Source organism: Anomalospiza imberbis, chromosome 3, assembly GCF_031753505.1.
Source record: "Anomalospiza imberbis isolate Cuckoo-Finch-1a 21T00152 chromosome 3, ASM3175350v1, whole genome shotgun sequence".
NCBI classification, from domain to species: Eukaryota; Metazoa; Chordata; class Aves; order Passeriformes; family Viduidae; genus Anomalospiza; species Anomalospiza imberbis.
Genome location: NC_089683.1, coordinates 97,505,308 through 97,531,937, shown reverse-complemented (window position 1 = coordinate 97,531,937; position 26,630 = coordinate 97,505,308). Strand labels below are relative to the sequence as shown.

At 38.6% G+C, this 26,630-nt stretch overlaps 1 protein-coding gene across 2 annotated transcripts in view; it reads right to left on the bottom strand.

Annotated features, from left to right (window-relative positions):
• CNIH3 (cornichon family AMPA receptor auxiliary protein 3) overlaps positions 1–26,630 on the bottom strand; it is a 44,470-nt gene that overhangs the window by 2,443 nt on the left and 15,397 nt on the right. For both annotated transcript variants that reach the window (XR_010997667.1, XM_068185924.1), the window contains exons 2-5: positions 21,419–21,487; positions 18,457–18,504; positions 3,009–3,121; positions 422–565 (exon numbers count right to left, since the gene is read on the bottom strand). Coding sequence is in view for 1 of the 2 variants with exons in the window: in XM_068185924.1 (XP_068042025.1) it covers positions 422–565; positions 3,009–3,121; positions 18,457–18,504; positions 21,419–21,487 (374 nt within the window). In the remaining variant the exon portion in view is untranslated. The remainder of the gene's footprint in view (positions 1–421; positions 566–3,008; positions 3,122–18,456; positions 18,505–21,418; positions 21,488–26,630) is intronic.

Sequence of the window (26,630 nt, the reverse complement as noted above, 5' to 3'; positions counted from 1 at the left end):
GCATCCCATGTTCCCACCCAACATCTATCTACCCATTTATTTACCATCTTGAGTGTTACCACACCAAAGGTATAGTATTTTTCTTATGATCCTCTTGAATCATAAGGAATTATAGTTTTTTTATTTGATGTAATACCATTAGCACAACATTCGCTATTTCACCCATCCTAAAAGACCATACAGAAAGCAAAAGTTATGTCCTTTGGTTGGTGCTGGGGCCTGACTCAGGCCTTAGGTAAACACTAAATGTTCTGTACTGAAGTGCCAGCAGTCAGTGGGAGTGCTTCCCCGAATCAAAAGCAGAAGCAACCTTTTATGAGACTACAGAAATTGTCCAGTTGGTTCCAGTCATTTCTAAATGCAATGCCACAAGTGAAATGAAAAGCAGCTACTGTTCTCTTAGTGAAATGGCCAGACTTACCAGTAGAGATAGTAGAAGAAGGAAAGGAGGTAGAAGGCCAGCTTACACCAGGCCTCTTTCTGGCAGTAACTCAAGGTATCTGCGTTCATGACTGCAGGTGGATCATATGCCAGCTCTGAGCTATCTGCTGGGCAACGGAAATACCTGAAAGAGCAGGAGAAGACACCTGGAATGACTCTGTAATAATCTGTCTTAAGTATGTGCAGGTACAGACCTGACTACCATCTTCCATAATATAGGAGGAATTCCCCTTTCTTTCTCAAGTCTCTGTTTCCAGACATTGTAAAAATCAGGATGCTAGTCTAAGCACTCCCTTCTTACTGAACCAAGCAATTAATGAATGTGGATTTTCTGGGTTCTATTAATTCTTCAGATCAAAACATTTCCCCTACCTACAGAGTTATTTCTGGCTTATCCACTGATAACTCACACGTTGTGAGTGACAATATATAGTGGTTTGTGATCACAGACTAGAGGAAGAATTATGGGGCTTTTACTGCACCTACACAACTGATTTCAGACATGATGAAAGGTGACAGTCCCAACCAACTGGTAGCTAAGTTCCTCCAACTCTGAAAAGGAAAAAAGCCAATATGGAGTAATGTAAGAAGTGTCTGACCAATGTTTTCTACATGTGGCACTGCTCAAGAATTTATCATCCAAATAATTTTCTTCAGAAAATATTTTTCTTCTTACATAGGAGAAATTTCTAATTATTCTCAGTAATGACTGAATGTTTGAGAAAATCATGACAGAAGACGTTCTTTGGCAAAGAAGCTTTTGTCTCAGTTAGTTTGCAGTAAAAAGCAAAACTAAAACCAAAAAAAAAGTCCTCAACAAAGTTAATGAACAGCTCTAAGACCAGCACAAATCAGAGGAAATCATTTCTGATGCTCTGACAAAGTAAGCAGAAGATTGCTGGTTGCTTACAAATGGATAGACAGATAGACAGGAAGATATAAAAACAGCAAGCAAGTGACCAGCAGCACTACTTTGAAAGCAGTTGTTCTCAAAATAACTTTGCCTTTCTCCCTTCCAATGTTAGTCACATCCATTTACAACCTCTAATAAGATTGAAAGTTCTTTTATGGAGAACCACAGGCGAAATCTTGCTTAATTCTCTTCATTTGAATGAAGATATTAGACAATGTCTTCTCATGGTTCTGTGCAGAACTTTACACAATGAACCCAAACCTGCCTGTGGTTAAAGCAGGAGTAATTATAGAGTATTTATAACAAAGCATATGAAGAATCATAGAAAAGAAAAATAATCAAAAGCTTTCTCCAAAAGTTGATATCATTACTTAGAATCTGACCATTTTCCTCTTGGATATATTTGTTTTAAAATTTTTTAAAATGGGGCTCATTGTCACACTAAGAGTTGTTAACACTCAGCAAAAGAGCAGCATAAGACATTATCTTTTTTTATTGAAGCAGAACAATAGGGAGAAAAGCACTTGTAGCTTCATTTCATTTAGCTTTCTGAGAACAATACTGGCACTCTAATTTCTGAATAATACACTTTATCACATGACTCTGCATTACGACCAAGCTTTTGCAGAAAAAAAGTGTAAAAAAGCGACTGCTTTTTAGTTCCTGGTTGACATGATGATTTTGACTTCTTTACAGAATTATTCTTCTGCTACCATATGTACCTTTGTAACACAAAGAGACCCTGACAGACAAAAATCATCTGTGCTTTTACAAACATTGTGAAAATGCAAAATTAGGGAAGTCTCCAGACTGACAGCCACAAAAACTGATGTCTATTGGTTATTTTCAGAAGCAACAGAAGGCTGATCCTCCACTAGAATGCAGAGGGAGATGCAGCTGCAGCAGCTGCACTGCCTGTCTGGAAAACAACAGCAGGTCTTACGTGGTCAACTCTGGAAGCCCCTTGGTGAATGTGAACACAATTCAGATATCCAGAGTGGGAGCACTCCTCGCTTCTTCATATGGGCAGTGTGAAGAAACAGTTCTTCACCTACTCCAATCCCTACTCCACGTGTCTCTAAAAGAGAATTCCCTTGCAGAACAGAAATTCCCTACTCTACAGAAAGAAACAACTTACTTTACACTGAAAAAAAAAGAAAAAAAAAAAAAAAGAAGATGAGACACAAAAATCTGTCAACCTTCCCAGTCTCTATTTCACAACTACAATGGAAAGGTTTCCTTGCTAGGGCTGAATGAAGAGGTCCAAGCTCTTTCAGATATGAACTGTCTTGAAACTCCTCATCTGTGAAGTATTTAAAGCTTCACCAAGTTGCACATTCAGATTCCAGCCTATTTCACTTCCATGTTTTCACTTGGGATGAGTGCATCCAGACACCCTTCAGAATATTCATCTAAGTAACTGAAAGCCACGTTGTATTATCATATGTTTTCCTTAGCCATCCTAAATCATGAAAAAATTTCCCTTTTCTCTGGAAATATACGTTTCAGCGGCTTATAGGCAAGAGCCACTAGGCAAGAGGTACTCATCTACACTCTACCATCTACACTGTCCTTCATTGTTCACACAATCTGCATGTGTGCTGAGCTGGCAAGCAAGGCTAACAAGCAGTCAGCATATAAAAGAAGGGCTTACCTCCAGAAGTGATAAAAAAGCAAAGGAACATTTAACCCCAGTGTGAGCCACTCCTGAGCACATAAAAACATTATGCAGAAAAGACTGTGGATGGAGTACTCCGGCAGCACCAGCTAAAAGGAAAGGAACAGGAATAACAGAAGTCAGTAAAACAAACACCTCTTTGATTTTAGTCACCTAGGTAGTTTTTCGGAGAACAAATCAACTCTGCTAGTCTTGCAAGTCTCCTGTGTGTCTGTCCCTAGACACACCTCAGCTGGCAGACAGTGTGGCTTTGAGCAAGGAGCATAGGAGCCAGGGCCAGGTTTGTTAAGGTTCTACCCAAGTTTGTACTCCAAGGGCTTGTTGAGATACATTGGAGGAGTGTCTTTGGAAAAACAACGCGCTGCTTCTACCATTTTGATATGTTGTATACACCATAAAGAGATCAAATCCATTACCCAGTCTTGCAAGCACTAACCCACTAAGACAGGAAACTCACTTCCTAAGAAAATCCATGGCTCCCTACACTAGTTGTTTCAGAACCATGACGATTCTTTCTATTAAAAGAGAAAATGAGTGGGCAGCTGGCAGAAGCAGAAATGTATGTGATGTTGATTCAGAGTAGTTATTTCAAAAGGCACTTTGCTTTCTTCACTGCTTTCCCATTTCTTAGCTGTCTTTCTTCTCTTCTTTTCTTCCCATGTCTTTTCTCAGAAATACCTGTTTCTTTTCTTCAAGTCATAGAAAATACTAATTTCCAGCAGTGCATATTTCTCAAAGCTAGACAAACTCATACAAAACTCATCTGCATCCACTGCTTCAACTTGGAGATACATCAACCAAAATTAAATCACAAAAGACATTTGGGGGCTTTTTTTGATGACAATTCATTATCATCAGTCAAATAATTAAAGTGAGCCCCTCTTTTTTTTAAACAAGGTAAAATTTACTACACGGCTTCTCCAAATACCTACTCCCATACAGCTGTGCTGCAAGGAGTTCCATTATCTTGGCTCTAGGATTCTTTCCACCTCACATGGAACATACTGTTTTAGTTCATTTCACTTCAGTACTTGAAGAAGTTAACTGATTTGGGTATCTCTGTGACTGTGCCTTCAACTTAAACATTCTCAAGGGCTTATTTTATATGGATGAGAAATCATAATACAATTATATACTTCAGATTCCAGATGGTACTTATTTATCACTGCTGGATTTTTTTTTCAGTTTTAGAATGCAATTTACAACATGACTATAACCTTTCCCCAAAGAATGATTCATCTTCATAACAAATTGTAGACAAGAAAGGTCTTCATGATGTACATCTGCCCACTGAACATCACAACACTCAAAACTGTATTACATTCATTTTCACATATTTGATTTCTGGTTTCAACACAATACACAAACTTAGCGAGACTGCAACCCTGGTGCCTGATCAGTGGGCTGGCTGGTAATAACAGGGAAAGAAACCCACGGTGAATATTTATGCAGAGCTTGAAAAACAAAACAAAAATCTGCAGTGAAACTAGAAAGGAAACAAAAGAAACAGAAGACTCTCAGAAGCAGGCTCACTTTCCAGTCACAATTTCTGGTGTAAATTAAATCTATCTATACTTTTGGCAGAACAGCAAATGGGTCATTTATGTCTCTTCAACCTTTTCTTGGAGTAGTATTTTCCTGTAAACATAAATAAGAAAGGAGGATTGTTAATCACTGTTTCTGGAGAGAATTCATGCAAAGAAGCAAAGAAAACCCAGCCTGCAAAGCCAGTTACAGTCAGCTGATGTACTTCAGAGACCAAATCTAAAAGGAGGTGAGAGACTTGGAAGCATAAAGTACAGAAAGGCATTAACTAACAGCAAGGCTTATGAGGTCAAGTAAATAACTAAAATAAAACATTGAATCGGTTCTTGTCTGTAAGAATCATCCTGCAAATTGACACTATATCCTCTGAAAACAATGAAAACTTGAAATCAACTTTAGCAAACATGGGATTCGGCTCCTGGAGAGAAGAAAGCTGGCTGAGAAACAAGCAGCAGTCAATCCTTGCTGTTCCTGCTGAGGTACTCAACCGAAAAGCAACTTCAGTGATGCAGATAACTGCAACAGGAACCAAACCAATGTTTTAATTCATTCCTGTGAGAGCATAGGAAGCTGTCAGATGGTAAACATGTTAGGATATAAATAGTACACTTCTATTTTGAACCAGGAACATCCTGATTCAAATAACGACCTCTGCTTTCTGACACAGCTGAAGATAAAGCTTGTGATGGTTATGAAACATGGAGAAGAAGGAGAAACTGGCACAGCAGCACAATTCTTAAGGGACGCAACTTGGTCACTTTGAGTCCCAAGCTCAAATGGCACTACAAATTTACCACCAGAAATTCAGCTGGCTGATATTTCCCTGTGAAAAACCACAGGAAAGCCTGAAAAGGAAGTCAGCTTCTAGAGAAAAAAATTGCTGCTAATCAGAAATGCCTTTTGCTAGAACATAAGCAAGGGAAAAAGAAACCACTGTAACTTTGTTAGTTTTGCTCTGTTATAACTGTACAGTTAAGTAAATGACCACATCAGTAAACCCTTATTCACAATTCATCATTCACACTTAAAATGTAAAACCTTAGGTGGGTATCATGCTCATTACCATCTCACCACAAGAATTCATCCTCATACGAAGTACTACACACACACTGCACATGTAGATTGATCCTTCTCTAATTCCATAGAAAATAAAGCAGGCTTTGCTATGGATAGACATTAAGTTTGGCTGAACTAAAGAGCAGGAAAACAAGCACTGAATTTAAGAACCTTCTTTCTGTTTACTGGAATATGAGGACCTCCTTAGAGAAGATCAGCCCTAAATACCATTATTCTGTTTCCCATGTCCTAAATCCGTTTTGTTGTTCTTGTACAAAAGACAAACCTGTCTCTTTCTGACTGTATTTCCCCTCCTTATTCTGTTTATTACAGATGGATACCTCCTTCCCAAATGTAATTTTGATTTTACAGGACACTATCATTTTTACACGAAATAACTCTTACAGTTTGTCTCACCAGTGAACAGGGCCCATAATATACCTCATAGAAAACAGAACTGGGAAGATATTATAGCAGAAATAATAATATCCCTTCATCCCTTCTAATTCTCAGTTAGAAAATGAATTGCAACAAGTGAATCAAATATTTTCCCACTCTTAAGCCACTGAAATGTCAAGATGTTTTTTTCCAGCACTTTGTTTAGGCCAATGCTCCTGAGTGCTACAAAATAATAATAATATTAATAATTCTCACAGATTTGCTGTTCCTTCCCCAAAATACTCAAGAGTCTACATCAATCTCCATCTGTGCATGTCAGCCTCCACACTGCAACCACAGATTTTACACAGTACCCAGAAATTGCCAGCCATTACACACTCTACCCTAACAGAGCTTCTGAAAGTCTTCATTACACTGTTAGAGGCTGAAACAACTTCCCTTCTTAATGCCTGCTTTCTCCTCCTACAGATGGCAGGAAAATCCTGCAGAGAAGTGGGGGTTGAATCTTCTTCATGTAACATGAAGAGCTCTGGTGATTACCCCAGTGCAAACAAGTTGTTCAACTTCAAAACACACAAGTCCCTTTCCATCCACCTGAAAGCAACAGAAATCTGAAAGCATCATGCATGTGTGGAATCACTCCCAGGCCCCAGATGAGGTCTGATCTAAGTGCATGCTGCTTTATTGCAGTGGTTATTGCTACTGCATCTACTTATACTAGAGGATGACTGCAGCTTGTCACTATGCTGCACATCCCTCAAAAAAGCTGACAGAATCGGTGCTCATCAGTAGCAGGGAAAGAGGGGGTGGAGGTGTGCCAAGGTTTTCAGGACACAGGAGTTATTTCAATAACACTTTAAAGCCCATCTCTACAGAGCCTGGCAGAGCTAACCTGGGTTACTGGGGAGTGTCAGCTGAGTTAAAGACACTGTGAGATCAAAGGGAGATTATTTAATGACTCCAAAGTTCCCCTAACTAAACAGCACAGACCAGAAAAAATCAGAAGTGTAGCACAAGAAAGTGAAAAAAAGAAAGCAAAACCACACCAAAAAATAGTAGTAGCATGTGCCTTAGCCCAGACTGTGTGTGTATGTGGAATGTACATACTCTGAAACAAATCATCTGTTTCCTCCTGCTGGTGCACAAACCAAAGAAGAAGGGTCAACTATGTGTAATTTAAATACACAGACCACACATCTTAATAATTCCAACAGTTTTAAACATACTGTTTGCACTGATCAAACACATGAAACACTAAATTTTTACTCTTGAAATACAAGAAGTCTTTCCACTTTTCTAGTGTATCTTTCTAATCTACTTTAAATTATTTGGGTTACTTGACTTCCAAAACCTCTCCTGAAAGGCTGCCCTAGAGCCCAATACAATGCTGTCACAGTAAATATACTAACGTTTTCTGTCCAAATATTCAGGTCCAATTTATTTCAATTCTCCTGTTAAAATCCACACTTGCTTATGTCCCTGCAGACTGTTCACTAGTTGCTAATACAGTAGCATCAAATTGTTATAACACAAGCATGTAACAAAATCATTTTAAGTAATTCAAAACCATGTTATGCAAACCTCTGGAAGTATTTAGCAGTTTGGTAGGTAGATTTGTGCATGTAGTTCAGAAGAAAATGCCTGGGAAATGAATTCCCGATCATCAAAAGGACAATGTGCAGCTGAACCTACTAAGTTGATATATACAGCTTTACATTTTATCTGGGGGAGAGCAGCAGCATGCATATGCAAGACTTCATGTTACAAACAAAATGCAGAGCACAAATTAAAAAAAAAAAAAGGGATAGAACATCTGTGTTTTCACCCCTCCACTCACTGCTCGGGATCACAATGAAAGCAGCAAAAAGCCAGTGCTTTGTGAAGGTAATTTAATTATTCTAAAGAGCTATTGGAATTTCTTTAAACATTTCTTTTAAGTGGATGTGAACATAAGTCATTCCACAGCACAAATTTCAGACAATGAAATGAATAACACAAAGAGCCTAATTGCTATTCTCACTCCATATCCATCTGTGACACAGTACCAGATCTAATATTAAAATACAGGATTTCTGGATGCTCTTTCCATCTCAGCTACTAAACACATTTATATTTAGGCCTATCATTTCACTTCTCATTGTCTCTTTCTCTCTTCTGCAATATGGGGGTAATTATATTCAATTCTATATATTCCACTGGAGCTAGTTTATGACTAGAATATTTAAGCTTTTTCTTAAGACCAGTAATAACTTCAACAGGAGTGACAGATGAGAATCAGGTCTTTACAGGCCACTCATCAGGGGTATCTAGAAATATTTCAGTATTGCAGAGCCCGTGGAAGGTCATAGCAGCCAACAGGTAAAAAGGTTATGAAACGGATTTAAAAAAAGACTGAAAGGTCTGCAGGGCACTGGCACAATTCAAGAAGTGTCCCGTCCTTGGAAGGCACATCATTAGGGCAGATGTGCTGTGATCTTACAAGTATATCTCCTCTGCAAACTGTTCTTTGCCACTCAGCAGGGATCAGGAGACATCTTTATGACCTTCCTTTACCCAACGCTAATTCCGAACCAGTAACAGAAGCTGGGTTAGCAACCCCGGAGTGCGAACTCCTCTAATTTCCACAGTGCTGGCAGAAAACAGGGTAATAAACCTCTTCTTGCCCTACCTTACCTTCGTATTTCAGGCACAACCAGCCAGGACACCCCGCAGCTGGGCTGCTCCAAGAGCTCCTGCTGCCTTTGTCTGCTCCCCCAAAACTGGGGAGAACGGCAATTAGCACAGCAGCTGTTCATTAGGAGCTACAAAACCAACCCCCAGTTCACAGACAAGGCTATGAATGCAGAAACCTCAGGGATGAACAAAATGAAGTTCAGCCATCTGCACAGCTCAGGAAGGGCCCTCAGGCCTTCTCCTGGGGGTCTGCCCAAGATTGACACTTCCATAAATGCTGAAAACTAAGTGTTCACTAAAGGGCTGTTTCCGTATCGGGTGTGTAAAGACTGGCAGTCTGAGGAAGCAGATTTGGTGCAGTGCAGACGTGGCAAAGACATTTCCCTCCCTGGCACTACAACAGCTTTATAGAAAGCATCAGCAACGAGATGCAAGGCAGGACATTTAACTCTCAGCAGAAAAAATCTGCATCCATAAACAGGTATGGTGTGAAATCATTGTACTCTACATTTAGGAATTATACTGCTTTTTGTAATTGCATAGTACCTTTATAGAGTGTGATCCCAACTTAAACCCACACTGAACATTCTGTCAAACATAACAGTGACCTCTGGGTTAACTTCCTTCCTTTTATTAAAATGCAAATACTTCCTTTATTGCATACTGAATTAGAGCAAATATAGGCCATTAGCAAGTCAAATTCTGCCAATATTTCAACACAGCTCTGAGGAACAGATGCATAAATCGCATCACCCCAAGTGGATGAGAAGTACACTGCTCTCAGGAGCACAGTACACACAACATTACTCACCTACATTTTTGCTGCATCTTCAGCTTTATTTTGCTGTTACTTGTGATGTTCTCCCACTGTAAGGACTTATGTTTACAAACCCTCCAGAACAGGACTGGGAGAAGCTGAATTGTAGAGCAAGAGGTCATCAGTTACAGAGTGACACTTTGGCACTTTGTTGATTATTGACTAAACACTTAGTGATGAGATTAGCAGCAAAATATAGTCAGTTGAGCTGAAATAGTTTCATACAGAAATATTTTCGTGAGTAATAACACTATGAATATCTCCCTTCAAAGGATATTCCAGTTTTCATCAGGCATCACTCTGGCAAATCCTACTTCCCCCCCAGAGTAGAAGAGGAATAAGGACCAACCTGTGTCTGAGTCACAAGTTTGAACTCTTCACTCTTGAAATAGTTTTTGTAACTTATCCCATTACAAGTTCCCCCTGCTATGAGCACCTGGCAGACACAGCAGGATCTATCTTCTCATTATCCCTAGGTAAGCACACAGACATCCTTAGGCAATTATTGCTAAAAATAACAATTGTTATGTTCCAACTTTTCAAAAGTGCTGAATTCAGGAACTTGTAAAATTGACTAAAAATAGTGTTGGCACAATTCACTTAATCAATGAGTGTCAGTAGTGAATGAATTGCCTGCCAGAAATACTACATTTCCTCTCAGTTCTTTAGTCCTATTTTAGGGACTTTCTTTCCAGATATGATACTGTATCCAAAGAAAGGACAAAAGGGATTATATTCTGTATTTTTAATGCAATAGAAATATTTCTTTAGTAAACATGAATGCAACCTCTTTAAAATAAAACAGAAAGTGTGAAGAAGAGATGCACTATCTCTAGTCAAACAACATTTATGGGATAATTTGTGTACAAAGTATAAATACTGCCAGCTCTTTGATCCCAATTCTATTATCAGTTCTGCAAAATAGCTTCTGTGCCAAGTTCCACTCTTTCTGATGAAATTCCAACTATGTGGGTACCCAAAAGACTAACTGAATAGGGAATGCCCAATTTTATCCCATTCCACACTTCATAGATAACAAATGTAACAAAAAGAAAGGCAGAAAAGACTTAAGAGAGGGAAAGAGAGAAGCTTTTAGATGATCTGTACTGAATTTCCTGGCAGAGTGCAGAAATTAAAAAGGCAACTTGGTAACAAAGGTACTGAAGGCCTGGAAATCTATTACAAGATTCAGGGGAAATCATTATGTCCTTCATCCTTCTGGTGCAAACAAAACCCCACCAAGTGTGAATCACTGTGAATATATTAACTCCCTCCTCATTTAGGCAAGCTGCAGAAAACAATTAAACTAACACAGAGCTAGTGAAAGTGTGTCATATTTCAGCCACAAATATTTTACTTGCTTTTCTTGTCTCTCCACTTCTCCTGTCATCATTCTTCTTTTTTTCTTTCCTTTGTACAACCTAAGGACAGCCTCACTGTTTACATGAACAGAAGATTTAGAATTTATCTCCTGCCTCTTTTGACTAATAAGAGATGCTATATGAAAGTTGTCTAAAAAGAACTCCACAAGTCATGATTTTCATAAACTCAAAATCATGTACTAATACATTTTTAGCTAACTTCAAATTTTACACTTGAAGTGTAAAAAATACTCTCTCCTAATGTAAAAATATCTTGTCAGAGCCACTCTGAAGGCCGGAATAAAGTTGGCTTTATCATGCAATAGAAGTTTAGCAGTACCTTTCAAGTAAGGATGGAGTACTGAAATACAGACCAGGTTTGGGTTTCTCGCACATGCTCTGAGTCTAATGTATTTTAAAAAGTTTTGAGGCACTTCAAACAAAGGAGAACTTCAATGAATTTAGTTTTATGAAGCATGATGCAACCACAGTCCAAATTCTAATGGACAGAATATGCAGAGCATGGCAAGCTTACACCATTAAAAATCTGCAGAATGCCATTAATGCCTCAGAAACAGCAATATCCTTTATTCCACTGGTTGCATGCAAACTCTGGAATTTCTTCTGAGGCAGTTTGGAAGCTAATTTTGTGTGTGTGAGTATAGCAGAGGGGTGTAGCTCATACTCAGTGTACTATTGACAGAGATCTATCTTATCTTATTGCCTATGTTCATTAGTATTTCTGTAGAGCAAACATCCCAAACCTCTAAGCATATAACACCATATAATTTCACTCCCAGCAGCCTGATATAATGTGACCACAGTAGTTTGAGTCTGACTCCAAACTGGGCTGGATTTGAACAGCTGCTGTAGAGATCCAAGACTCCATGCACTTATTGACACAACAAAACATCAGACCCCTCAAAACCAGCAAATTTTGAACTTTGGTTAAAAATAAAAGATTCAAGCTCTGTCTGCAAACAAGAAAACTAAGAAGGTTTCCAAAAACAAGATTTCTATCATCAGAACAACTGTGCAACCTTCCCTTTGCTGTTGTGTACATGTCTTGCGAGTGTAAACAAATGTTCTTCATATTTATTATCATGTGGCTTTTGCAGCACCTGGCACAACCAGGCTTTACTCTTTACTTGAGATCAAAAGCACTGCTGTAACACAAACACCAATGCAAACATTATGGAAAAGGAGAGCTAGGTCTTGCTGAAAGTCATCTCTCAATGCAACTTTTAAAAGATCAAAGTATCCAAAGTATATTAAATATATAATATTTCTTAAATATCCAAAGTATATTTAAGAAAACAGAATGCAAATTCAAAAAGTGGCAAAATGTAAGACAAAAGAACATACACCTAAAGACAACAAAAGCAGAGTTGCATTATATTTTCTTCCAGAAAGGCAAGTGTGTAACAGCCTACAACTACCCTCTTGACTTAAGACAGCTTTAAAATATGAAGTTTTCAGCTGATAATGTTAATTCTGAATATTACTGTAGTCCCAATAACAAATTATATGTTTAAACCTCTAAAAAAAAGGATTAATGAGCATCTGTTTCAGATTCACATTGCTTATCAGGCCAGTTAATAGCAAGTTCAGATCTTGACAAAACTATCTCATGTGATGCAATCAAAAGGATTCAACTCTATTCTGAACCACTGAAATTGCAGTGCAAAGATTGGGGAGGAAAAAAAAAAGAAAGGCATTTGAGATGATAAAAATAATCTTTAAAATACATCGGATTTACTTAAATAGTTTTATACACTGCCTGGGTATAACCTTCTATATTGCCCTGAGTGACAGGGAGACACTGAATAACAACCTGGGTATCTGCAGTATTTTTTCTACACACAGGATTTTATATTCACTGTCCCGAAGATTTCCACACTGTCTCTTGATTGGGGTTTATGCTCCCAGTCCCTCTGTGGGAAGGGTCTCCTGACAGTTTTCCTACTGCCCAGAAGATTACTCAAAACTCAGCAGTTCCATCACATTGATGAGGTGTGAAAAGAGAGAGCATTAGATACATGGAGAAACATGACATGTACTGAGAAGCCAGTAGCAATGATGAACTCTTTGGTCTCTAATGAGAGTGGACAAAGTTCATGTGCTCTGTCATTGTAACCATCGCTGTTAACAGGAAAAATGTCACACGCTGCCATTTTTTGTTCCCTTTTGTGATCTTTGTTTGAGCAGCATTTTATCAGAACTCTGGAAACATCAGTCTCTTTCTCCTGCAAGGCAGAATATCACTGCCATTTCCACAGCCCAAAAATGCCTAATGATTAGACTGAAAATTCTGTTTTCCTCTTAGATAACACAAGCACCTAAGCTTCAAAGGCTATTCCACTAAGAGGAAACCTGAGATATATTAACCCTGCAGACTTATCCCTCTAAGTGTGGCTATGCTGCAAGACTTTTTTTTCTGTTAAGTTCAACTTAATGAGGAATTAAAAACATTTTTACTGAGGTTGTAAAAAATGTGCAGCACTACCAAGGTAAAAGCATTGCTGCTATTCCCAGTTCACAACAAAGTAATTGTCTTGCTGCTGGAGTTTCCACTTAGGCGATTTCTCAGCCCCAGGGAGAAAGTGTGATTCCTTCTTACAATATGGATGGTTATACACCACTTTCAAAATTCCTTGTGATTATGCATCACATTTGCTAAATTTGCTTATATAAGCTCACATCAAGCATTTTAATGAGCTATGCTATAGGCTCACAGAAGGGCTCTGCTAATGACCATCAGCCTGCAGACTGGGTAAAAGAATGTCACACGTCCATAAGTCCCTAAATGCATGACAAAGCAATCAACAGACAGACCCAAACCCACACTCTTAAAATCCATCACATTATCTCAGGCTTGCCAGTGACCATGAGGCAGAACAACAGAGAGAGTGATCCTGGCAATAACCAGCAAATTTATCAAGAAGAAAATAATGTGATCAGTCTGTTGAAATGAGCTACTGGGACACCTGACACTCCTCAAAGGAGAGTGGCCACAGTAGCTACTGCAAGCAGGGAATGGTAGGAGCCACTGAAAGGTGAAGGTCTGGAGCCTATCAAGGTCCAAGTAAAAAAAAATTATTTCATATGGCAATTACTCTAGTGCATATTGGTCAGTCTCCTTCAGCCAAAATACAGGAGAAAAAAAAGTCAGCTGGATAAGGATAAACAAGGAAAGACAGAGCTTTTTAACAAGGTTGATTTCACATAATATTTAGATACATATAAAGGAAAAGAACCTCTGTATTCAAATAATCCTCTTCTGCTGCTAAGGAAAAGCCTAAAAGCTAACTTGTTCCCTGTTAGGCGATCCAACCAGCTCAATAATGTTTCACTGAACATATTGTGGGGTTTTGTCCAAACTTGGGGAGTCTGCATTCAGTGCTGACAAACAGGCACGACACAGACACAGGACCAAGTCTTATCTTCATCCTCAGAATGCTGTGTCCACAACTGAACCTGTGGTGTTAACCCATAACCATTCGAGCTCCTGTTTGCTCATGCCTCTGGATTACTGTTACTTGCACACATGTGAGTAATTTTGACTGTTTTTACAGAATATATAAATGCTGAAATGTACTGAATAAAAACTGTACAGACAGTCTGTGTCTGGAATTCTATACTACACTCACTAGGTTTTACATTTTATTTACACTGTCTCAGTCTGAATGGAATGACAATTGTACAACCACTCTGTGAAGTAATATGAGTTTTGGTTATTTACCAAAACCTGTAAATACAGTAAAACATAACTAATATGGGTATTAGGACATATAAAATGAAACACTAATTTAAAATAGACATTTGTTTTATTTTGCAAAGTGGTAAAAACCAGAATTGAACCTTGAAAACACCAGAACTACTGAATACAGAATAAATTTCCACCATTCCCACAGCAGATCCAGCTCCACTGGAAACCACAATGACAGAGGTACAAGACCAGACCAAGCACTGGCACTGCCCAACCACCTAACTAAAACATTGAAACTTGCTTCAAAAATGTTAGGTGGATAGGTGTTTAGGTTTGTTTTGTTTTGTTTTAAACACCCCAGCTCCTGATTCACTATCTACTGTATCACTGCTAGTACTAGAGTGCTGAACTGGCTGAGTTTGGTTATTCAAATACAGTCCCTGCAGGGGTTTTTGTCTGTGTGTATTCTTCAAGACAGTTCAAATTAATCTGGAACATCTTTGAGATTAATGTCACCTTGCCTGTGGTTAGAATTCTTGTTGAATTTACTCTCTTCCCATCATTCCTTCAGGATTTGTTAAAAACAAACAAACAAACAAACAAAAAACCACCGCCCAAATAAAATCAAGAAAAAGGCTTAAGCTCTGGTACAGTATTTTCTTACACTTGCAGTTTAAGGAATTTTAGGCACAGCTTAACTAAAATGCTGCACTACATTAGAAAAATGAGCAAAAGTCTTGCCTTTTATCAACCTCAACTCCCACCCCATTAAGTTCCAGTTCTGATGTTCAGAAATCATTCTTACTTTAGTTTAATGGGTTTTAAAAACAAATATTTGCTGATAATTGGAGAAGGGTTACTTAAATTGTTGAGCAGTGACTGGCATGAGCAAACTGAAATCTGAAATGTGTTCACTGAGCAAGAAGTTCAATCAACTCTCCTCCTTAGTGAGGATTTATTGAATTAATTCATAAATTAGGATGCATAACCTAGTCAAAATTTAATTTAAATTTCCTCCAAGGTAAAGTAATAATATTGCAGTGCTTGATTAATGCATTTGACTGTATTTTAATCTAGGAAATTCCTAATTGTCCTTAGTGTTAACGTAAGTATCAATTAGGAGTTAAAAAATAAGGAATCAATCAGTTAGCTAGATTTCTTGAAATACAACTGCAATTACAATTAAATAACATTGCTGTCATTAGTAACTGAACATATTTTAACAACCCCACCAAAATATTTGACTGTAAAAATCATGGTAGACCTCACAGGCAGATCTTGGCACATCACAGGCACCCCTCAGCAGGGCTGATAAGCCCAAGAAGCCTGAGCTGCTCTGTACTGCTCTGCTCCCACCCACCACTAACTTGGGTCCTCTGGACAGCACTGCAGTGAGCCATGGAATCACATCCTTAGGGAAACAAAGGCAATTTAGAGCAAAAAATCCTCTACAGCATTTGCTCACACTGGGGTGTCCTGCGTGAGTCACCCGACATTTGTATGGCAACCAGTGTGCACATGATGGGATATTCCACAGCACAGGAACACAGATCTATCCTAGAAAACCCCACAGCACTGAATAAAATGAGGCACCTGTAGCCTGAGAGGACCTCACATGGTGCTGGGTTCAGAAAAGAAGCCTTCTCATTTACTTCAGGGCAGGAGAGATCTGACTGTGGATATAAAAATGTTCATAGCTTCTTTATGCAGAATCAATCATTCTTCAGTAACCAGAAAATTTAGGCTTATTTAATTCTACAGCACCATAGAAACAAGGACCCATGTGTTCCTGCATGTCTACATGCCAGCACCATATACACCTGCTTCACAAACCCTTCTTGTTTTAATGATATAGAAACATTTTCCCCAAACCAAACATCAGAAAATGCCTGGATGCAGAACAGTTGCATCCTCCATTCTATTTTGGAAAATGTAAACAAGTTACATAAATTATATAATATCTGGTGAAATATCACACACCTGGTCATCAGTTTCTCAATAAATTTCTCCAAGTATTTTGAAGATAAACCCAAAAACACATCCTTTAAAAAGTCTTTGCTCACTGGGATCAGATTTCTATGACATATTTAACAATTCCCAAGAACCCCTTCTAAAACCAGCATATAATGAAATTGAACATACTTTTATAGCCCACCTATAACCTCTTTAGAACAACAAATTTACATCAGCTCTTAAGCATTAAGTTCTAATGTCATAAATAGCAAGATACCACTGCTTTCAAAGCCCTATAAAAGAACTTCCTGACTTCAAAACAGGTATGTTGTTGTTTCATAGAAGTACAAACAGGCCCTAAAGCCACACAATATTGAAGGATATATTTAGTACTTGCTGGAAGAATCCTAACAGCTATTTTCCTGTATCAATATAGCTGGCACTCAACTCTTTACTGTTTTTCCTCAATTTTCCTCTATGCTACATAAAACCCAGCTATTTTTAGTGGTTGTCAGATTTCAAGGCTACAAATCTCTGTAGTTATTGCACCCTCCTCTTCTTGCATATAATCTCTCAATTAAAACAAATGTGTCCCCAAAGAACTTTGAAGAAGAGGCTGAATTAACAAACCACTTAAGTGAACCAGAAGCAAGCCAATCCCCTATGAATACAGAGTCTGCAATTAGCCAAAATGCTCCATTTTGCTGTTCACAACAAGGCCAATGTGCAATAAAAATTAAACATTGATGCAGGCAAGGCATTCCCATGGGGCTCACATATATTAAACCATTACCACTCAACAGTTGCTTTATGTCCAAGAAACTGGGACACAGCTTGAGACCGGCTGGCTGCCTATTTGATAAAGTGGAAAGCTATTGGTGACAAGTATTTTCCCTTATTTTTGTCACCCAAGTGGCATAACCAGGCTCAGGAAGTACTGAAATGTGGTTCCCAGCAGTCACATGCCCACAGTGGTGCCAGACACGACTCAGGTTCTGATTGAGCAGAGGATGGCAGCCCATAGGCTCTGCATGGAGTCACAGTTATACCTTTGGACCAGCCCAAAGTGATAATCCCCATCAATGGCTTTCCCAAAACCTCCGAGGATGATGCCACCAGCTTCTTAAAACCCTATCTGAATTTAGGTCTTAGCTCGATTAGGGTGAGTTCAGCAGTCCCTCTGCAGTGACGACCTTTTTAAGGAAAAACTCAGGATTTAGGTGGCTTCATTACCATTCTGCAGAACACAACATATAGAATTTTGAACACAGAATAAAACAGTTTGGAACCAAGATTATTTTTACTTCAATGGGACACAGTCAGGAAAAACAAAGATTGCTTATGAAAATCATATTTGAAGCCACAAATGACTAATCCACAATCTATAAGTTCCTTCAAATGTCTCAGAAGCTGAGCACTCAGCATCTCACCTGTGTCAAGTTAAAATACATACTGTTACCAACTTTTCTATTCCATCAACCAGAAACTTTGAACATTAGATATGTTACTAATAAAATGATTCAGCATGTCAAATACTAAGCCACTGTTCAAAAAAAAAAAAAAAGGGGGTATTTTAAAAGACTGTACTACAACAGTAACAGCAGTTTTATAGGACTATAAAAGAACCTCCAGCTGCAACTGTAAAAGGACTTGCCACCATGGAAAAGCTCGTTCCAAAATAAATGGGCTGGTGTTCTGAAGTTCAGTTTTTATCCAGACACCCTCTATTAAATCAACCTTTTACAATTTGTCTCACTCTGTCCTTACAAGGTCATCCTGACATTCACTTCTCAGTTGAATCCAGCTTTCCATCAACAGAGTGTGAGGATCAAAGAGAATATAAATGCACATTGCCACTGGTTGGCTTTAATTCTCATAAACTTCACAAATCCTTGACTGGTTCATGCTCACCTTTCGCAGGAGGAAGCAAATCCGCTCAATATTCCTCAGCCGCTCCCTCTGTCAAGAGAAAGTGGGGGAAAGGCAGGAGATTAGCTGGTGCTACAAATGAAGACAATATATTACAATTACCAGGGATCAATGTTTTAATTAATGGCTGCAGTGAAGCAGCACATGTTATTAATCTGGATGGACAGCATTCACTTCTTACCCACTGCTTGCAAACCCAATGATTTTCCCATTTCTAAGTCCCAGTAAGTTATTTCTCATTTGTTACTGCGTATAGCAATATCAGCTGGGGATTCAGGTCTGTGTTAGCCTTCAGCCAGAGGCTGCAACTCTTTTAAGTCATCATTTGTGGCTCTATCCAATTGTGCCAATTGATCCCACAGAGACTTGGTCTGGCACCCAAACTCTGGCTTCAAGATAAACCTGAGTGGGAAAAACAATGAAGTTTGCATGGTAGCTCTTCCTCTGCCACTAGGATTGTGCCTGAACACATGATACTAGAATTTAACACATTAGTGAAAGATATCTGATACTAGAATTTAACACATTAGTGAAAGATATCTGATACTAGAATTTAACACATTAGTGAAAGATATCTGAAATGGCCTCGAAATGCTACTTGAAACAACAAATGCATTCATAAATACTGAGAATCACTGTAATTAAGCATTGTGACTCAAAAGATGTTCTAAAAACTCAACTCAGAGGAAGAAGACAAATCAAAGCCAGGCTTTCTTTTCAATGGCTCATAATGAGAAGCTCACCAGCAAAACCAAATTTCACTGCATAACCCCTTGACTAGAGTTACTGTGAAAGATTCTATGTAGTGTTAGTTACACTGCAAAAGCCAGAGTGGGTTTGCTGTCCTCAGTAGCCTACTTGATATTTTCATTTAGATATGGCAAAAATATTCCAAACAATTGAGCTTTTTTAAACAGATAATGTAATATAATAATGTGAGAAGCCAGCTCTCCCTAAGCTTTTTGCTTTTCAAATGTTTTAAAACTCAAGGTTGTGGAAAATTTAATCCTAGTCTCCAAATAAATGTATTTTTTGCTTTTCTGTCCCCAAATTTAAACCATTTTTTAAAAGTATCATTTTAGAAAGACAATGAGGCAGTGGCAGCGTGACGGGCCCCTGAAAAATACTGTGCCTCTTTTTGGAGCTAAAAGAGAGTCAGAAATTTTAGACTCACAGTTGCAAACATGAGAATGGATGTGTGTGGATGTGCCTGAGAAGCTGCAGAAAGCTCCCTTGCCTTCCAAAGTGGAGAGGGAAAGACAGATGCCAACTGCAGCTGGCCTTGGAGAAGTGGGAAGTCTATCTCTGAATTGAAGGTAATAGAGAGCAAACCAGGAAATTTGAATTAAATTCTCAGTACTGAAATTGGTTTTGCCTCTGATTTGTCTTTAATTCAGCCTCCTCTTGTCAAAAAGGCTCTACCCTCTGTCATGAAAACATTGTGGAGGACACATGGGAAAACTTCAGACATTCTTACAGTGCAATAAGAGAAAACTACCCCATCAAATAAATGGAATATGGGCACAAGCAATGGTGCAGAGGGAAAAAAGAAAATACACTTGACCAAAGATATAAGAAATCCCTGCTAAAAATCTTCCTTTTATGACAATATAAAAGGCATTGACATGTATACTGTGCAGAAAAAAGCAATCTGAAATTATTGCTTGAATTATCACAGAAGTCAAGTATGTGAACCAACTACAGAATACTCTGCTGTGCTTTCCTTTATGATTCACTTTTTGATTCCTCAACTCATATGACTGAAAATGGGACTTGTAATTTTTTTTTTATCATGGAGACTAATTCCATTACCATTTTAAAATAAGATGATATTATCTCCATAGAGCATCTCAAGTTTTAGGAAGTGAAAAATTTACTGGAATTTGGTACATATAAAGTCAATATGCAGTACTCAGATAGGGAGTAAAAACAGATAAAGTGGATTGAAAATCAGATTACTTCCAGTAAATTCAAAACCAGATTACATCCACTGATGTCCTCTATAGGATTTCTTCATATAATTCCTTTATTTTCTACTCATTCTTTGCTTATGTGTTAGTGAACGGTAAAAAAAAATCTAGGATTATGAAGTTTATGCTTAAAATCATCAGTGGTTTAAACCGTACATGTCCTCAGCTGAGTTATGAAACAAGGTTAAATGGCAAAGTACTAGCTACTGCATCTGGTTATCAGTTGTAGGCAATTGAAAAACTTGATACTCTGCAGAGATCAAATTCAGCACCTGTCATAATCATTGTCATTCCCAGTGAGGTGGAGATGGGGAGCCAAGCTCTGCTGTCATTTCTGGTGGTACAAACTGGCACTTGGAGCTGCAGTCAGCTAAATCACCCTAGATTACAGCTTTAATTAACAGAGGAATTTGGATATGCTTACATCTAGGCTGCATTTCTGGTTCATTAGTTAAAACTGAGTTTACAGTTCAAGGTATTTTATGCTCTCCTATAGCAGAGGCAGCAGAAAATTATATTTACTCCTAAAGCATAGGAGAATCCAGAGGCCTGCCATGGGACAGAGAGGTCCAGGCATGCACCTCTTAATAAATTCTTTCAAGTTTTGGCTCATTGATACAGACAGTATGGGAGAAAGTGGTCATCCCATGCTCAAACACAGAGAAAGCAAAGTATTTCAAAAAGGAAACCTTGTGCCACAGAATGAAAAGGTGTAAAAGAAAGCCTTAGCATCACATGACATTCTTCAGTTTTTGAATTTCCAAATTATTTCCTGCTGCCTTCAGCAAAGAGGAAAGCCATTAACATAAAAATTGCCATCTGGCTTCCTAAGACTGGCCCAATAAATCAATTTTTCAAACCACAGCTGACTTCACAAGAGACTCCCTATTCATTTACACACTCATCCTTGACCAAAGCTCGGTGCTGCCCGTTTCTGGAGCAGCCCCAGCCCCACAGAGCCTGGCTGTACTCACTGCATGGGCCGGGTTGCACTGGTCGATGGGGCTCTTGAAGTCTGTCCGAAGCTCATCGAAGGCAATTATCTGAAAAACAATTTTTTAAAGTCCTGTAATGAATGCTCCTTCAAATATTTATTTTCCTTAAGGGACTAATCAGATGCATTGCCTGCCTTCCTCACTTTCCAGGGATAATATGGAAAAATAGCTTCCCCGACACACTTCCTTTAGAAGTAAGTAGTTAAAACAAAACTTGGGATACTCCTACGTATGACACCTAGAAACTCATTAATCTGTCACTCTGCAAAATCATATCTCTAGCCTTTTCAGTGTTGCAACTTTCCATATTTCTTCCCTCATATCGGCAAGATTTCTGTTGTCAGGTTTCCATATGACATAAAACTACTTCACAAGCAAATACATCCGCAAATTTGATGGAAAAAGTCATTAGCTGCCTGAAACAGAGATGCATCTGATATGATGTTCCAGGTTTAGTGCATAAACAGCCCGTTTTTACTAGTTGTTAAACCTACATCAGATATTAATTCTGAATTAGTATGAGCTTCACCATTAAGCTGCTATTCATTAACAAGCACCCTCTTCAAAAGGTAAAGCACTCTAGTGCAAATATGCCCTTCCTAAATTCTGGCAGGTTTTAGAACTTTACTTCAGACCTCATTAATGGAGAGATGTCTTTTGCTCAGGTCCTTTGGTTTCCTCCATTAACAGATGGATTGAGACACCCTGGTAATCACTGGTACTTTTAAAGCACAGCAGACAAATTGTCTATAAAAATATTAGTGTTTGATAGCATTTTCTTGGAAGATCTTGTGTTAGATCTAATGATGTGCTAGTGTTTTCTTGGAAGACAGTTTTCTTGGAAAGAAAACAGCCGTAATAATCCTCAGCACACTTCATTCAAAGATCTCAAAGCACATTCTTAACTTTGTGTTTGCATTCTATTAATACCTTTTCTGCTGCTTTTGTCTTGCTTCACCCAAGGAAGGAAAGCTCCCTGACAGGCACCACATAGATGTTAAAACAGTGATTCCTTTTTAGACACTTTACAACCTGAAGTGTCTGTTCTTAATAAAAGATGATGGAAGTACAAGGCAGCAGTCTGGTAATTAGTAGATGAGTGCAACAGCCATTCCTTGATGTGTAACAGCGTGCCCGCTGCCTGGCTGTTCAGAAAGGAAACAACTGGGTGTCAGCACAGACCTGCTGCATAGCCAAAACACATTCATTTAACAGAGACTGAAGGCAGGAGCAGAAAACCTGAAAATGGGCTGTTCTTGAATCACAGTAATATGGTGAGAGGCTCAAGAATAAAACCCAGAGCTACAATCCATGAATTTCAGCACTGCTCCACATCCCGCTCTAATGCTGCATTCATCCCACTGAAGCACATTTAAAAATCAAAAGTGTGGCATTTTACAAGAGCACTCCACAGAATTCAATTTATTCAACTATGACAAGTCAAAGTGGCAGAATAAACCACAAAGGGATCTATAAAATATGATTACAAGTGAAGCTTTTCTCCCTATGGATGCAGTATCTTTCCAAGTTAGGAATTGGATCTGCAATGATAAAAGAGCAACTAAGAGAAGCTGTGAGGGGCTTGCAGTACATTTGTGAAGAATAAGGCTCATGACAACTCTGTATTTAATCTTTCTTGGACAGGTCTTCATATCCTCCAGCAGGACCAACTGCTAAGAGGGTTACACGTGAGCTCGTGAGTCAGACACACAAAAAATTAAGATATCCCTTTGCAACTGGATATCAGCATCAGCACTGACAGAGAGGGGGAAGGATGGAAAAGATGTGAGCCTCAAATATACTGCACATTTATGTTTATTTATATTTTTCTCTTTTTTTCCCCTTCTTTTTTTTTTTTTTTTTTGCTTCACCAACATTTCCAACTCTGTAGCCAAACCTCTACTCTTAATTATTTGCTGACATATAATTTATGTTATGCATGCATTATATGTAAGTGCACTGAAACACATCTGACAGGTATTTAAGCACATGTTTTTCACAGAACCAGTAAGAGTAAATACAACAGTCTCACAGACAAACCTTTTGAGATGCTTGCAAGTTATGACAATATTAAGAGACATTCCTGCTACACCTGAAAGAGACTGAGGCCTGGTTTCAAGCATCCATGACTGGAGGAAAGTTTCTTCAATAAAAGTTTCAATGTCTCTGTGGAAAGAGGCTGACAAAAATAAATCCTCCTCAATTTATTAAAAAAAAAAAAGTTCCATAATATTTTATATTTTGTTAAATCTCTAGAAAGAGAAGTCTAGTGATGACATGAAAATATCTATTTTAATTTATGAAAAAACACATTCCTGTTTCCTATTTCTCAGTTACAGTGAAAAAATGTAAAGCACAGGCAGGCTCAGAATTAGAGGAATATAACGAAACTCCAAAGCATTTTGGGGTATGGTTTTCTTCTATTTTATTGTTGGGAGTGGGGTGTGTTGGGTTTTTTTTTTAATTGTTTTAAGATCTTACATTGTGGTTTGTCCTAAATCTAAGCCACAACTTAGTAAAACTGTAGCTTCTTGAGATTAGCAGTTGCTCACAACACACTGAGTAACTGTACAAGAAATTATATTATATTACTGAAAATACAGCTGGGCTGTGCTGCAGCAGGGTGTACATAATTAATTAGGAAACATCCTCCTCTTTCAATTATAACTTGCCTTCTGCAGCAGTTTAATAGCCTGGGACGTTGAGTGGCTGGAGCTGCCATTTTTCCATGCAAACCCCAAATAACCAAGTACTTGTCTCCATGAAATATTTCACAGTGCTCTCAGGGGAGCTGCAGTGCTCTGACCACAGCCAGAGGAACAACCTCCTGCCTGCTCCCTTTCCGGCAGGATGCAGCTCATCCTGATTCCCAAACATCTGCTGAGCACAGCTGCTGAGTGCTCTGGGACAGCACCTGGACATGCTCAGGGGCTGTTTCACCTCAGAACCTGCCACACTCACAGCATCTTGAGCTGAGCAGGTCATCTCATCTCATCTCATCTCATCTCATCTCATCTCATCTCATCTCATCTCATCTCACCTTGAGACAATGTAATAGATCCCAGGCAGGGCACTTCGTAAGAAATGACATTATTTTGCCTTGGTAAATGAATATATTTTATAAACCATTCATTATCTATCAGTTATCCAATCTAATTTGATGGAGGGTGGCAATCAAGACTACAAATCATGCACATGCATGGACATCAGCAACCCAATCTCTGCAAAGGCCATGCAATAAACACAATGTTCCAAAGAAAAATGACCAGCCTGGTCACAAAGCTGAACAGAATTTGGAAATGTGTGCTAGGTTCTTACAAAATAGAGAGATTTATTCCTATTAGTAAACATTAATGTTGTACACAGCTTCATAGACAGACAATAAGGACCATCTGATATTTATTTAGGAACTTGAAGAAAAAAAACCCCAAAACACCAAGTTATCTGTTGACTTGCAAAGCCTTAAGAGGAAAAGAAAAAGTGCATCATGTTTAGCAATATTTTTATATAATTACTGCACAAACAGGCCAGGGATTGAATGGACAATGGATATTGCACTGCCTTCTGTCTTGGGGAATTTTCTCTGTGAATCCACATTGCAAATCAGTGCAGGAAGTTTGTTCTGTCTCTGCCCTAGCCATGCTCTTTCCTGGTGAGAGAAGTGTACTAGAGTGTGTTTTCCACTTAATAAAACTGAAGTTCTATAAAAATACTGCTTGCAGTCTCTGGTGATTCACACCATCTGCAAATCTCAAAACACCCAGTACAAACCAGCAAGGAGTTTGCCCCAATTTGTACACATAATGCATCAATGAGATTGTGATGGCAATACATGTTTCAATTGCCAATATATTTATAAAATTAGTTTTAATTGCCTGCACTCTCTTGGTTACAGAGAGACCATACAGCTTTAAATAAGGAAGTATTCACATAAGATTGAACATGAATTTTGCTTTCTCTGTATGCTTATGTACCCTTGATGCTAGAAATTAGCTATATCATCTCATTTTTAGGGAAGAAACTTTTTTTTTAATCACAGAGCTCTTACAGAAACATATTTTAATTGAGAATGTGGTGGTTTAGGGTGGCAGTGAAGTTGGTGTAGGTGTGAATGCAGTGACAGCAAAGAAGTTGGATATTATTGCCTACTGGCATCTCAGGAAAGTTAAGATAAAACAGAACTTGATGACAACCACACCAACCACAGAATAGAACAGTAACACCTAACATATGCTTCCTTGCCACCACCCTGTCAATGCAATGCACCACCATCCCATATTGAAGGAACTGTCTTTAATGGTTCATTTAGACATTTTGTCTCCCCTCCACTCTCCCAGGCAGCTTTCAGAGCACCCAGGCCTACAATTCACAGGCTGACTGCAAGTCAGCGCATGGACAGAAGGCAGGCAGGATTAGGAGCAGGATGTGCTCTTAAAATTCATGCCTGCCCGGCAATGGATGCACAGAGATATTAACTGTGTTGGGAAAATGTGTTTGAACCATGAGCTGATCCATTTTGATGCAAACTGGCCGAGGCACTTGGCTGGATTTTGTTGGGAAGAAGCAACAACTGAAAAAGTGTCAGTCAGGTAAGAATCAGTCAGGGAGGAATGTAAAAGGACCTGGAAGGGAAGATAAGTCACTGCCTTGACATGAGGGAGTGATGGAACCCATAAAGAGCTACTGGGAACAGGGACAACAACAACGTGGAAGACTGAGAGAATTATTCTTTTTGCTACCCAATTCTTATCATGATATGAAATGAACATGAACAAGAAATTTATCTATGAGGTGCTCTTCATCCCTCTTTGTTCTCTGGTTGAATTTATCTGCTTAATGCTACCAAGCATGAAAGATATTTCAAAATTGTGTGAATGGAGGGGAGACCTGCCTCAAATTCCAGTGAATTTTATGCCTTTTATCATGTTGTATTTCCTGTCTATACCCATTTGTTAAGCATCTCCTATTAAAAAAGGAAAGAAGCCTCAAGTCTTGGTTTTCATCATACCTCTCTACGCAACACAGTAGCTTCCCAGATCAGTGGATCTGATGTGCTGGTGTTGATGAGAACCTTAGCAATAGAGCCAAATCAGAGGCAAAGAAAAAAAAAAGTGAGATGGAAAGTATTCCTTTCTTCTCTTCTCTTTCATTTTCTGAGTATTACAGTTATTAATTCACCACATATTAATAA